The sequence below is a fragment of the Babylonia areolata genome, chromosome 23 (assembly GCF_041734735.1).
Source record: "Babylonia areolata isolate BAREFJ2019XMU chromosome 23, ASM4173473v1, whole genome shotgun sequence".
Taxonomy (NCBI): Eukaryota; Metazoa; Mollusca; class Gastropoda; order Neogastropoda; family Buccinidae; genus Babylonia; species Babylonia areolata.
This window is the reverse complement of record NC_134898.1, coordinates 50,592,656-50,604,932: the sequence shown is the minus strand read 5'-3', so window position 1 is coordinate 50,604,932 and position 12,277 is coordinate 50,592,656. Positions and strand designations below refer to the sequence as shown.

At 45.8% G+C, this 12,277-nt stretch overlaps 1 protein-coding gene across 17 annotated transcripts in view; it reads left to right on the top strand.

Annotated features, from left to right (window-relative positions):
• LOC143298341 (androglobin-like) overlaps positions 1-12,277 on the top strand; it is a 225,790-nt gene that overhangs the window by 198,427 nt on the left and 15,086 nt on the right. For all 17 annotated transcript variants that reach the window (XM_076611201.1, XM_076611200.1, XM_076611198.1 and 14 more), the window contains 7 exons: positions 460-554; positions 1,084-1,177; positions 3,652-3,786; positions 5,246-5,399; positions 5,887-6,074; positions 8,031-8,281; positions 11,466-11,542. In XM_076611201.1, the coding sequence (XP_076467316.1) occupies positions 460-554; positions 1,084-1,177; positions 3,652-3,786; positions 5,246-5,399; positions 5,887-6,074; positions 8,031-8,281; positions 11,466-11,542 (994 nt within the window). The remainder of the gene's footprint in view (positions 1-459; positions 555-1,083; positions 1,178-3,651; positions 3,787-5,245; positions 5,400-5,886; positions 6,075-8,030; positions 8,282-11,465; positions 11,543-12,277) is intronic.

Sequence of the window (12,277 nt, the reverse complement as noted above, 5' to 3'; positions counted from 1 at the left end):
GTGTCCATGACGGTGGTGACAGTGACGATAGTTTCATTGGTAACTGTGACAGTGGTGACAATATGAAGTTGTTGACAGCACAATGACCATGACAACAGGGACAATGGCAATACGATCATGGCAATGTGACAATGGCAGTGGTAAGTGACAATGGCATCGGTGACAGTGACAACAATGGCAGCGATGATGATAGTGACAATGACAGTCGCGATGATTGCAGTGGCGACAATGACAGTGGAGACAATGTTGACAATAATGACAATGGCGATGATGATGATGATGATAGTTGTGATGATGACAATGGTGACAATGAATGTCAAAATGATGACAGTTGCAATGGCGATGATGAATGTTTCGATGATGACAGTGACGACGGTGATTGTCATGATCATGACAGTGGCGACAATGACAGTGGTGACAGTGACACTGACGATGATGACAATGGCGACAATGTTGCAGGGACCCCACCCCGGAGGAACACGTGGCAGCGGTCAAGATCCAAAAGGCCTGGCGGGGGTACTGGGTTCGAAAAGTCAAACAGGCACGCACGCCAGGTCTGTGCCTCATGCCTGGGTTGTTAGGGACTGAATTTTTGTCTGGTTCTCTGTGTGTTGTGTTTATGTTGTTTTTGTCTTCAGTGTGTAAGTGTGAGATTGTCGCTATGGTAATGTGTGAGTGTGTGTGTGTGTGTGTGTGTGTGTGTGTGTGTGTGTGTGTGGTGTTCAGTGTATTCTTGTGTTCTTGGTGTGCGTATGTTGTTGTTGATGTTGGGGTTTTTTGGGTTTTTTTGGTCTGTGTGTGTAGTCTTCAGTGTTTCATTTGTGCTTAGTGTGTGTGTGTGTGTATGTGTGTGTGTGTGTGTGTGGTGTTTAGTGTATTTGTGTGTTTTTGGTATGTGTATGTTGATGTTGGGTTGGTTTTTTGGGGGTTGTTTTTTTTTGGTCTGTGTGTGTAGTCTTCAATGTTTCATTTGTGCTTAGTGTGTGTGTGTGTGTGTGTGTGTGTGTGGTCAGGCTTTTTTTCATGCTGCACACAGGACTTTGGTTTATAATTTGGTCAATGTGTTTTTTTGTTTTTTTCCAGGCACCGAAGAGAACGTGAAGGCACAAGAGAACCTGACCAAGTCCTGGGCTGTCATTGAGCCAAACGCTGAGGAAAACGGGCTGATCCTCTTCAGGTGATGATCTTTGTTTTCTTGATTGATTGATTGATATGGATTCATATTGATTGATTGATTGATATGAATTCATAATGATTGATTGATTGATATGGATTCATAATGATTGATTGATTGATATGGATTCATATTGATTGATTGATTGATATGGATTCATAATGATTGATTGATATGGATTCATAATGATTGATTGATTGATATGGATTCATATTATGGCACCTATCCTCAGTCAGAGACTAGACTCTAAAAGCTATACAAAAAATGTAGTCATTTTGGCAGCAGGCTTCTTATCTGGGTCAGACTGACTGAGAGCTGCTGTTACTAGGTGCTCATCATTCACTTCCTCTTTGATGCAGTCAGGCTTCTGAGTGAGTCACACACACACACACACGCACACACACACACACCCACATACACACACACACACACATACACACACACACACACACACACACACACACACACACACATCCATGCATGGATTTTACTTTGAAAGTTTGAAGGGTTTTTTTGTTGCTGTCAAGATAAGGTTTTACCTCTGTCAGAACCAAACCTTTTTACGATTTTAAAGCATTGTTTGTTACATGCTTGCTTTTATATGGCTTTCTTTCATATTGTTTAGCTTCAGCACTGAGATTTTTTGCATTGTTAGAATACAGAATACTTATTATCTCATCAAGAGAGTTGTGAGAATGTGTGGTGTATGCTACACAAACAATGTGTGAGAATCATAGTCAATCTCTATGAACACATAAAAGACATAACATGCTTAAATGCTGAGTTTGATGTGAACCTCTCATGCAATAATCACATTCATACGTATGCTTGCAATGATCACACAACTCTCACAGTCAGTGTTAATGCAAAGAAGTCATAAAACGCCTTTAGTACGAATCACTCATACAACAGTCACAAATTAACACATTAACACACATGCACTTTATGTGATAGTCAGCTGTGTTCGACTATGACCATCAGAACAGCAGAGGAGATAACTGCTGTCCAGACTGTCTGGGCTAGAATCTGATTATAGTGGAGAGAGTGTCTTGCCCAGGTTATAAATGTATTCACAAATCTGCCTCTTCCTATCTTTGTGGCGGCCTTCACCTCTACACTCCATCTCGCTCTTTATGATCGGCTTCAGATCCACTCTGTTTATGCATACCCAGATTCAAACACTCCACTGTTGGACGCTGTTCTTTCTCTGTCACTGGACCTTGCATTTGGAATGAACTTCCTTTTGCTTCGTCAGGTCTCCGCACTCAGCTCTTTCAAGTCTGGCCTTAAAACCCACCTCTTCATGAGATAGCCTCCCTCCCCTGCCTCTTCCTTGTCTTCAGTTTCTTCAGTTTTAGAGTTATGCATGTGTGTGAATGACTGGTGTGAAAGCGCTTAGATTTGTCTCTGCACAAGATTTAGCTCTATATGAGTACTATCATTATTATTATTATTATCCCAAATTCCATCAAGCCCTGAAGGCTGCGGCATTAAGACATGCACTAAGCACAGTAAGATAACACATAAATATCATACAGTAAATCAGAACATATTTAGCAACACTGTTTGTGTCAGTTCTGATGTTTCATTTGATCTTCTTCTTCTTCATTTTCTTTTTTAATCGTAAAACCATCACTTTATTCTTCTTTCTCCTTTCTGATGGCCACTTTCTGTTTGTTCTCTTTAGGAACCCATCACTTTGTTCTTCTTTCTCCTTTCTGTTCTTCTTTCTCCTTTCTGATGGCCACTTTCTGTTTGTTCTGTTTAGGAGCCCATCACTTTGTTCTTCTTTCTCCTTTCTGTTCTTCTTTCTCCTTTCTGATGGCCACTTTCTGTTTGTTCTCTTTAGGAACCCATCACTTTGTTCTTCTTTCTCCTTTCTGTTCTTCTTTCTCCTTTCTGATGGCCACTTTCTGTTTGTTCTCTTTAGGAACCCATCACTTTGTTCTTCTTTCTCCTTTCTGTTCTTCTTTCTCCTTTCTGATGGCCACTTTCTGTTTGTTCTCTTTAGGAGCTGGGAGCGTAGGATCTGACTTGACCTGGTTTTTTGTATTTTTTTGTTTTTTTTTGTTTTTGTTTTTTGCCTGAAATCATCAGTTTATTCTTCTTTCTCCTTTCTGATGACCACTTTCTGTTCTCTTTGGGAGCTGGGATCATGCGGTCTGGCTTAACCTGGTTCATTTTCTTTTAATCCTAAAATCATCACTTTATTCTTCTTTCTCCATCCTGATTACCACTTTCTGTCCGTTCTTCTGTGGGAGATGGAAGCGTGGGATCAGACTTAGACCTGGTTCTTTTTCTTTTTCTTTTTTTTTAATCCAAAAATCATCAGTATAATCTTCTTTCTCCATCCTGATTCTGATGACCACTTTCTGTTTGTTCTCTTTGGGAGCCTGGAAGTGGTGGGATCTGACTTGACCTGGTTGCTGTATGCGTGTTTTGTAAGGCTTCACGTCTCTTGGTGTTGGCTGCTGCAGGGAGATGTTCAGGAAGGAATCCGACCTCATGCAGCACTTCCCCTTCTACAAGGATGAGTGGAACAAGATCTCCTACGCCGACTACCGGGGCGTCTTCCCCGACCAGCCCTCCAACACCTGGTTTGTCGTCTTCAGGTGAGTTCCTGTCTGGTCCTGCAGGGAGTGTGTGTGTGTGTGTGTGTGTGTGTGTGTGTGTGTGGCTTTTCTTCGGTGCTGGTTCTGGTGAAAAATGATATACATACATGTGTGTGTGTGTGTGTGTGTACAACAGTGTGGTGGTTGTTGTGTCTGACAGTCAGTCTGCCTCTGTGTCTGTGGTTGTGTGTGTGTGTGTGTGTGTGCCTATCAGGTTGCTTCAGTGTGCATGCATGTATGTGTTTGTGTGCATTGTGAGTGTGTGTGTGTGTGTGTGTGTGTGTGCGTGTTTGTGCATGTGTGTGTAACTGTGAGGATGTGTGTGTTTGTGTGTGTGCATGTGTGTGTAACTGTGAGGATGTGTGTGTTTGTGTGTGTGCATGTGTGTGTAACTGTGAGGATGTGTGTGTTTGTGTGTGTGCATGTGCATGTGTAACTGTGAGTGTGCGTGTGTGTGCGTGCATGTGAGTGTTTGTGGGGGGATGAAAAGATTGGCCTTTGTTAAATGAACCTCACAGAATGAACAACCAAAAACTGCTTTGGTTATAGAACATGAACGGCCACTGGGCCACAGCATGCAACTTATCGTCTTCAGTTCTTGTCATTTACACTCCTGGACTCTGTTTACTTACAAGGGGACAATGATCATGCATTGTCTTTTTACTTACAAGGGGACAATGATCATGCATTGTCTTTTTACTTACAAGGGGACAATGATCATGCATTGTCTTTTTACTTACAAGGGGACAGTGATCATGCATTGTCTTTTTACTTACAAGGGGACAGTGATCATGCATTGTCTTTTTACTTACAAGGGGACAATGATCATGCATTGTCTTTTTACTTACAAGGGGACAGTGATCATGGATTGTCTTTTTACTTACAAGGGGACAGTGATCATGCATTGTCTTTTTACTTACAAGGGGACAAGGATTATGCATTGTCTTTTTACTTACAAGGGGACAGTGATTATGCATTGTCTTTTTACTTACAAGGGGACAATGATTATGCATTGTCTTTTTACTTACAAGGGGACAATGATTATGCATTGTCAGCTGAAGCCTGTTTACCCTCACCCCTGCCCCCCTTTCCCCACCCCACTTCTCCCACCCTGTCTCATCCAGAGAAATCTTTCACATGAAGGCAGGAATGCTCACACACTCACACACACACACACACACACACACACACACACACACACACACACACATACACACACACATACACACACACACACACACAACCACACACACACACACACACACACACACACATACACACACACACACACACACACACACACACACACACACACACACACACACACACACACACACACACACATACACATACACACACACATATTAAGAAATCTGTGCGAAGGAAAAAAATACTCCTAGGTGTATTTCTATGGGTTTTTTTTTAGTGGGTAGTCATTGTATGTTACTCCCCTTTGCAGGGAGATCTTCCACGTGAAGGAGGAAACGCTGGTGGTGCCCCGCCTGTACGTGCCCATCCCCACCTGCATGCTGAGAGTCATCGACAACGACACCGGCAAGCAGCTGCCCTCCGTCTTCCAGAAAGTGGCCCCCTACATCTACAAACGCAACAGGGTGGGTAGCCTGGAAGTGTGTGGGGGCTGGGGGTGGAGGGGGGGAGGGGTAAACAAAAAACAACAGGATTTTTATTTGTGCTGCCCCATTATCTGCGCCATTTCGGTGGCGTTACTCTCACGCCGCTCATTCCGAGTCCCCCAGTGCCATACACACAGCCACAGCCAGGTTTGTCTGTCTCGGTCCCAGCACCGGCAGTCCACAGCGAACTATGGATGTCAGGTCGCCAGGAGGCCACACACTAGAGGAGACAGCAACAGGATTTGTATAGTCATGGAAGTGTGGAGAAAAGTCTTCGGGGGGTTGTGGGGGGAGCAGGGTGGGGGGTAGAAAGGCTATACGTTTGTGGCTGATGTGTGTACAGAAAGGTTACACTTTTGTTGCGATGTGTGAGTACAGAAAGGCTACATGTGTGTACAGAAAGGCTACATGTTTGTGGCTGATGTGTGTTTAGAAAGGCTAGATGTTGGTTGTGATGTGTTTACAGAAAGGCTACACGTTTGTGGCGGAGGCGCGGACAGTGGAGCAGCCCCTGGTGAGCGCAGCGTGGCGCATGCGGCTGATTGGCTCCCTCAGTCCTCTCCCAGCCCCCCGCAGTGCTGAGGTCAACAGCAACTTCCAGGTCAAGGACGTCCGAGACTATTACGTGCCCAACCCCAAGAACACCATCTTCAGGTTAGAAAGTAGTGGAGTGATGGCCTAGAGGTAATGCGTCCGCCTAGGAAGCGTAAGAATCAAAGTGTACTGGTTCGAATCCTGCCACCGTCACCAGTATTTTCTCCCCCTCCACCAGACCTTGAGTGGTGGGCTGGACACTAGTCATTCGGACGAGACAATAAATCAAGGTCCCATGTGCAGCATGTACTTACCGCATGTAAAAGAACCCATGGCAATAAAAGGGTTGTCCCTGGCATAATTCTGTAGAAGTATCCACCTCGATAGGAAAACAAAAAAACAAAACAAAAGAAACTGTAGGCAGGGGAAAAAAAATTGAAAAATGGTGCTCTTAGTATAGCAAGGTGCTCTCCCTGGGGAGAGCAGCTCAAATTTCACACAGAGAAATCTGTTGTAACAAAAAAGAGTAATACAATACAATACAACACAGTACACTAATGTTCCATCATGAATTGATAGAGGTATCTTGTTTTGTATTGTTTTGTATTGAACAGTCAGAAAGAAGCACTAATCCATCATAGTGTGATGTAGCTACTGTTGTGACTATCATCATAGTTTTATGTAGGTACCATTGTGACTGTCATCATAGTGTGATGTAGGTACCATTGTGACTGTCATCATAGTGTGATGTAGGTACCATTGTGACTGTCATCGTAGTGTGATGTAGGTACCATTGTGACTGTCATCATAGTGTGATGTAGGTACCATTGTCGTTGTCATAGTGTGATGCAGGTACCATTGTCACTGTCATTGTGTGACGCAGGTACTATAGTCAGTGTCATCATTCTGTGACACAGGTACCATCATCACTGTCATCATTTTATGATACAGGCACCTTTGTCACTGTCATTATTGTGTGACGCAGGTACTATAGTCAATGTCATCATTCTGTGACACAGGTACCATCATCACTGTCATCATTTTATGATACAGGTACCATTGTCACTGTCATTATTGTGTGACGCAGGTACCAGAGTGACTGTCATCGTTGTGTGACACAGGTAGCATCATCACTGTCATCATTTTATGATACAGGTACCATTGTCACTGTCATCGTTGAGTGACACAGGTACCATTGTGACTGTCATCATTGTATAATGCAGGATACCATTGTCACTGTTGCTGTTCCATGATGCACATACCTTTGCCACTGTCATTGTTGTGTGACGCAGGTACCATAGCGACCGTCATCATTGTATGATGCACGTACCATTGTCATTGATGTTCTATGATGCACATACCGTTGCCACCATCAAGGTTGTATGATGCAAGTACCATGGTCATTGTCATCATTGCATCATCATCATTGTCATCATCGCATGATGGAGGCACCATTGTTGTTGTGCAACAGAGGTACCAATGTGACCGTCATCATTGTATGGCTGCAGGTACCATTGTCACTGATGTTCTATGATGCACATACCGTTGCCACCATCAAGGTTGTATGATGCAAGTACCATGGTCATTGTCATCATTGCATCGTCATCATTGTCATCATCGCATGATGGAGGCACCATTGTTGTTGTGCAACAGAGGTACCAATGTGACCGTCATCATTGTATGGCTGCAGGTACCATTGTCACTGATGTTCTGTGACGCATGTACCGTTGCCACTGTCATGGTTGTATGGCTGCAGGTACCATTGTCACTGATGTTGTTCTGTGACACATGTACCTTTGCCACCGTCAGGATTGTATGACTGCAGGCACCATTGTCATTGCGTCACTGCAGGTACTGTTGTCACTGATGTAGTTCTATGACACATGTACTGTTACCACCGTCAGTTGTGTGACGTAGATACCATTGTGACCATCATCATTTCATGATACAGGTATTATTGTCATTGTATGACTCAGGCAGCAATGTTGTTCGACAGAGTTGGCACTGTCATGGTTGTACAACACATGTATCGTTGTCACTGTCACCGTTGGACAACAAGCACCATTGTGACTGCAGGTACTCAGTGAAGGTGACTGAGGACCAGCTGGTCAGCCTGCAGGTGTCGACGTCCAAGGCGGACGTGTACGTGCGGCTGTGTGTGCTGGACAGTGAGGAGGAGGTGGCCAGCGCCTGTGGGAAGGGCCATGTGGTCATCCCTGCCTTCCTCTTCCACAAGGATCCCCTGCCTCCTGGGGAGGAGTCCACAGCTGCCGCCCAGCCACCCCCTGCCGCCCAGCAGGAAACCAAGCGGGCCAGCTCCCGCACATGTAAGTGTAGGGTGTCCTGTGTGGTGTGGCGTGGTGCCCTGTGAGCGTGTTGAATACAGCGTGAGTGTGTAGGACGTGGTGCCTGTGGGGATGTTGAACACAGCGTGAGTGTGTAGAACGTGGTGCCTGTGGGGATGTTGAACACAGCGTGAGTGTGTAGAACGTGGTGCCTGTGAGCGTGTTGAATACAGCGTGAGTGTGTAGGACGTGGTGCCTGTGGGGATGTTGAACACAGCGTGAGTGTGTAGGACGTGGTGCCTGTGGGGATGTTGAACACAGCGTGAGTGTGTAGAACGTGGTGCCTGTGAGCGTGTTGAATACAGCGTGAGTGTGTAGGACGTGGTGCCTGTGGGGATGTTGAACACAGCGTGAGTGTGTAGGACGTGGTGCCTGTGGGGATGTTGAACACAGCGTGAGTGTGTAGGACGTGGTGCCTGTGGGGATGTTGAATACAGCGTGAGTGTGTAGGACGTGGTGCCTGTGGGGATGTTGAACACAGCGTGAGTGTGTAGGACGTGGTGCCCTGTGGGGATGTTGAACACAGCGTGAGTGTGTAGGACGTGGTGCCTGTGGGGATGTTGAACACAGCGTGAGTGTGTAGGACGTGGTGCCTGTGGGGATGTTGAACACAGCGTGAGTGTGTAGGACGTGGTGCCCTGTGGGGATGTTGAACACAGCGTGAGTGTGTAGGACGTGGTGCCTGTGGGGATGTTGAACACAGCGTGAGTGTGTAGGACGTGGTGCCCTGTGGGGATGTTGAACACAGCGTGAGTGTGTAGAACGTGGTGCCTGTGGGGATGTTGAACACAGCGTGAGTGTGTAGAACGTGGTGCCCTGTGGGGATGTTGAACACAGCGTGAGTGTGTAGGACGTGGTGCCTGTGGGGATGTTGAACACAGCGTGAGTGTGTAGGACGTGGTGCCTGTGGGGATGTTGAATACAGCGTGAGTGTGTAGGACGTGGTGCCTGTGGGGATGTTGAATACAGCGTGAGTGTGTAGGACGTGGTGCCTGTGGGGATGTTGAACACAGCGTGAGTGTGTAGAACGTGGTGCCTGTGGGGATGTTGAATACAGCGTGAGTGTGTAGGACGTGGTGCCTGTGGGGATGTTGAACACAGCGTGAGTGTGTAGGACGTGGTGCCTGTGGGGATGTTGAACACAGCGTGAGTGTGTAGGACGTGGTGCCTGTGGGGATGTTGAACACAGCGTGAGTGTGTAGAACGTGGTGCCTGTGGGGATGTTGAATACAGCGTGAGTGTGTAGGACGTGGTGCCTGTGGGGATGTTGAACACAGCGTGAGTGTGTAGAACGTGGTGCCTGTGGGGATGTTGAATACAGCGTGAGTGTGTAGGACGTGGTGCCTGTGGGGATGTTGAACACAGCGTGAGTGTGTAGGACGTGGTGCCTGTGGGGATGTTGAACACAGCGTGAGTGTGTAGGACGTGGTGCCTGTGGGGATGTTGAACACAGCGTGAGTGTGTAGGACGTGGTGCCTGTGGGGATGTTGAACACAGCGTGAGTGTGTAGGACGTGGTGCCTGTGGGGATGTTGAACACAGCGTGAGTGTGTAGGACGTGGTGCCTGTGGGGATGTTGAACACAGCGTGAGTGTGTAGGACGTGGTGCCTGTGGGGATGTTGAACACAGCGTGAGTGTGTAGAACGTGGTGCCCTGTGGGGATGTTGAATACAGCGTGAGTGTGTAGAACGTGGCGCCTGTGGGGATGTTGAACACAGCGTGAGTGTGTAGGACGTGGTGCCTGTGGGGATGTTGAACACAGCGTGAGTGTGTAGGACGTGGTGCCCTGTGAGCGTGGTGAATACAGCGTGAGTGTGTAGAACGTGGCGCCTGTGGGGATGTTGAACACAGCGTGAGTGTGTAGGACGTGGTGCCTGTGGGGATGTTGAACACAGCGCTTGTGAGTGTGTTGAACAATGTCTGCAGGTGTGTCAAACAGTGTCTCTAGGTGTCTGAGCCCAGTTACTGTTGAAACACGACTGTTGCCCAAGCCCTGTTACTGTTGAAACACAACTGTTACCTAAGCCCTGTTACTGTTGAAACACAACTGTTACCCAAGCCCTGTTATTGTTGAAACACAACTGTTACGTAAGCCCTGTTACTGTTGAAACACAACTGTTACCCAAGCCCTGTTACTGTTGAAACACAACTGTTACGTAAGCCCTGTTACTGTTGAAACACAACTGTTGCCCAAGCCCTGTTACTGTTGAAATACAACTGTTACCTAAGCCCTGTTACTGTTGAAACACAACTGTTACGTAAGCCCTATTACTGTTGAAACACAACTGTTACCTAAGCCCTGTTACTGTTGAAACACAACTGTTACCTAAGCCCTGTTACTGTTGAAACACAACTGTTACCTAAGCCCAGTTACTGTTGAAACACAACTGTTACCTAAGCCCTGTTACTGTTGAAACACAACTGTTACCCAAGCCCTGTTACTGTTGAAACACAACTGTTACCTAAGCCCTGTTACTGTTGAAACACAACTGTTACCCTAAGCCCTGTTACTGTTGAAACACAACTGTTACCCAAGCCCTGTTACTGTTGAAACACAAGTGTTACCTAAGCCCTGTTACTGTTGAAACACAACTGTTACCTAAGCCCTGTTACTGTTGAAACACAACTGTTACCTAAGCCCTGTTACTGTTGAAACACAACCTGTTACCTAAGCCCTGTTACTGTTGAAACACAACTGTTACCCAAGCCCTGTTACTGTTGAAACACAACTGTTACCTAAGCCCTGTTACTGTTGAAACACAGCTGTTACCTAAGCCCTGTTACTGTTGAAACACAACTGTTACCAAGCCCATGTTACTGTTGAAACACAACTGTTACCTAAGCCCAGTTACTGTTGAAACACAACTGTTACCTAAGCCCTGTTACTGTTGAAACACAACTGTTACCCAAGCCCTGTTACTGTTGAAACACAACTGTTACCTAAGCCCTGTTACTGTTGAAACACAACTGTTACCCAAGCCCAGTTACTGTTGAAACACAACTGTTACCTAAGCCCAGTTACTGTTGAAACACGACTGTTACGTAAGCCCTGTTACTGTTGAAACACAACTGTTACCTAAGCCCTGTTACTGTTGAAACACAACTGTTACCTAAGCCCTGTTACTGTTGAAACACAACTGTTACGTAAGCCCTGTTACTGTAACAGCCAACAGAGGGGGAGCCAAGACCAGCAAAGTGAAGCGTTCGGAGTCTGCCAAAAGTCCTGACGGGGGAAGAGCCTCTGTGAGTTCAACCTGGACACTCTCTCTCTGCTTCTGCTTTGTAATGAGTGTGTGTGTCTTTGTGAGTCGTGATTATTGTGTGTGTCTTTGTGAGGCGTGAGTCGTGATTATTGTGTGTGTCTTTGTGAGGCGTGATTATTGTGTGTGTCTTTGTGAGGCGTGATTATTGTGTGTGTCTTTGTGAGTCGTGATTATTGTGTGTGTCTTTGTGAGTCGTGATTATTGTGTGTATTTTTATGAGTCGTGATTATTGTGTGTGTCTGTGTGAGTCATGATTATTGTGTGTGTCTTTATGAGTCGTGATTATTGTGTGTGTCTTTGTGAGTCGTGATTATTGTGTGTGTCTTTGTGAGTCGTGATTATTGTGTGTGTCTTTGTGAGGCGTGATTATTGTGTGTGTCTTTGTGAGTCGTGATTATTGTGTGTGTCTGTGTGTGTCTTTATGAGTCGTGATTATTGTGTGTGTCTTTATGAGTCATGATTATTGTGTGTGTTTATGAGTCATGATTATTGTGTGTGTCTTGCGTGTCTCTATGAGTTGTGGTTATTGTGTGTGTCTTGCGTGCGTCTTTATGAGTCGTGATTATTGTGTGTCTCTTGCGCATGTTTTTATGAGTCGTGATTATTGTGTGTGTCTTTATGAGTCGTGATTATTGTGTGTGTCTTTATGAGTCGTGATTATTGTGTGTGTCTTGCGCATGTCTTTATGAGTCGTGATTATTGTGTGTGTCTTGCG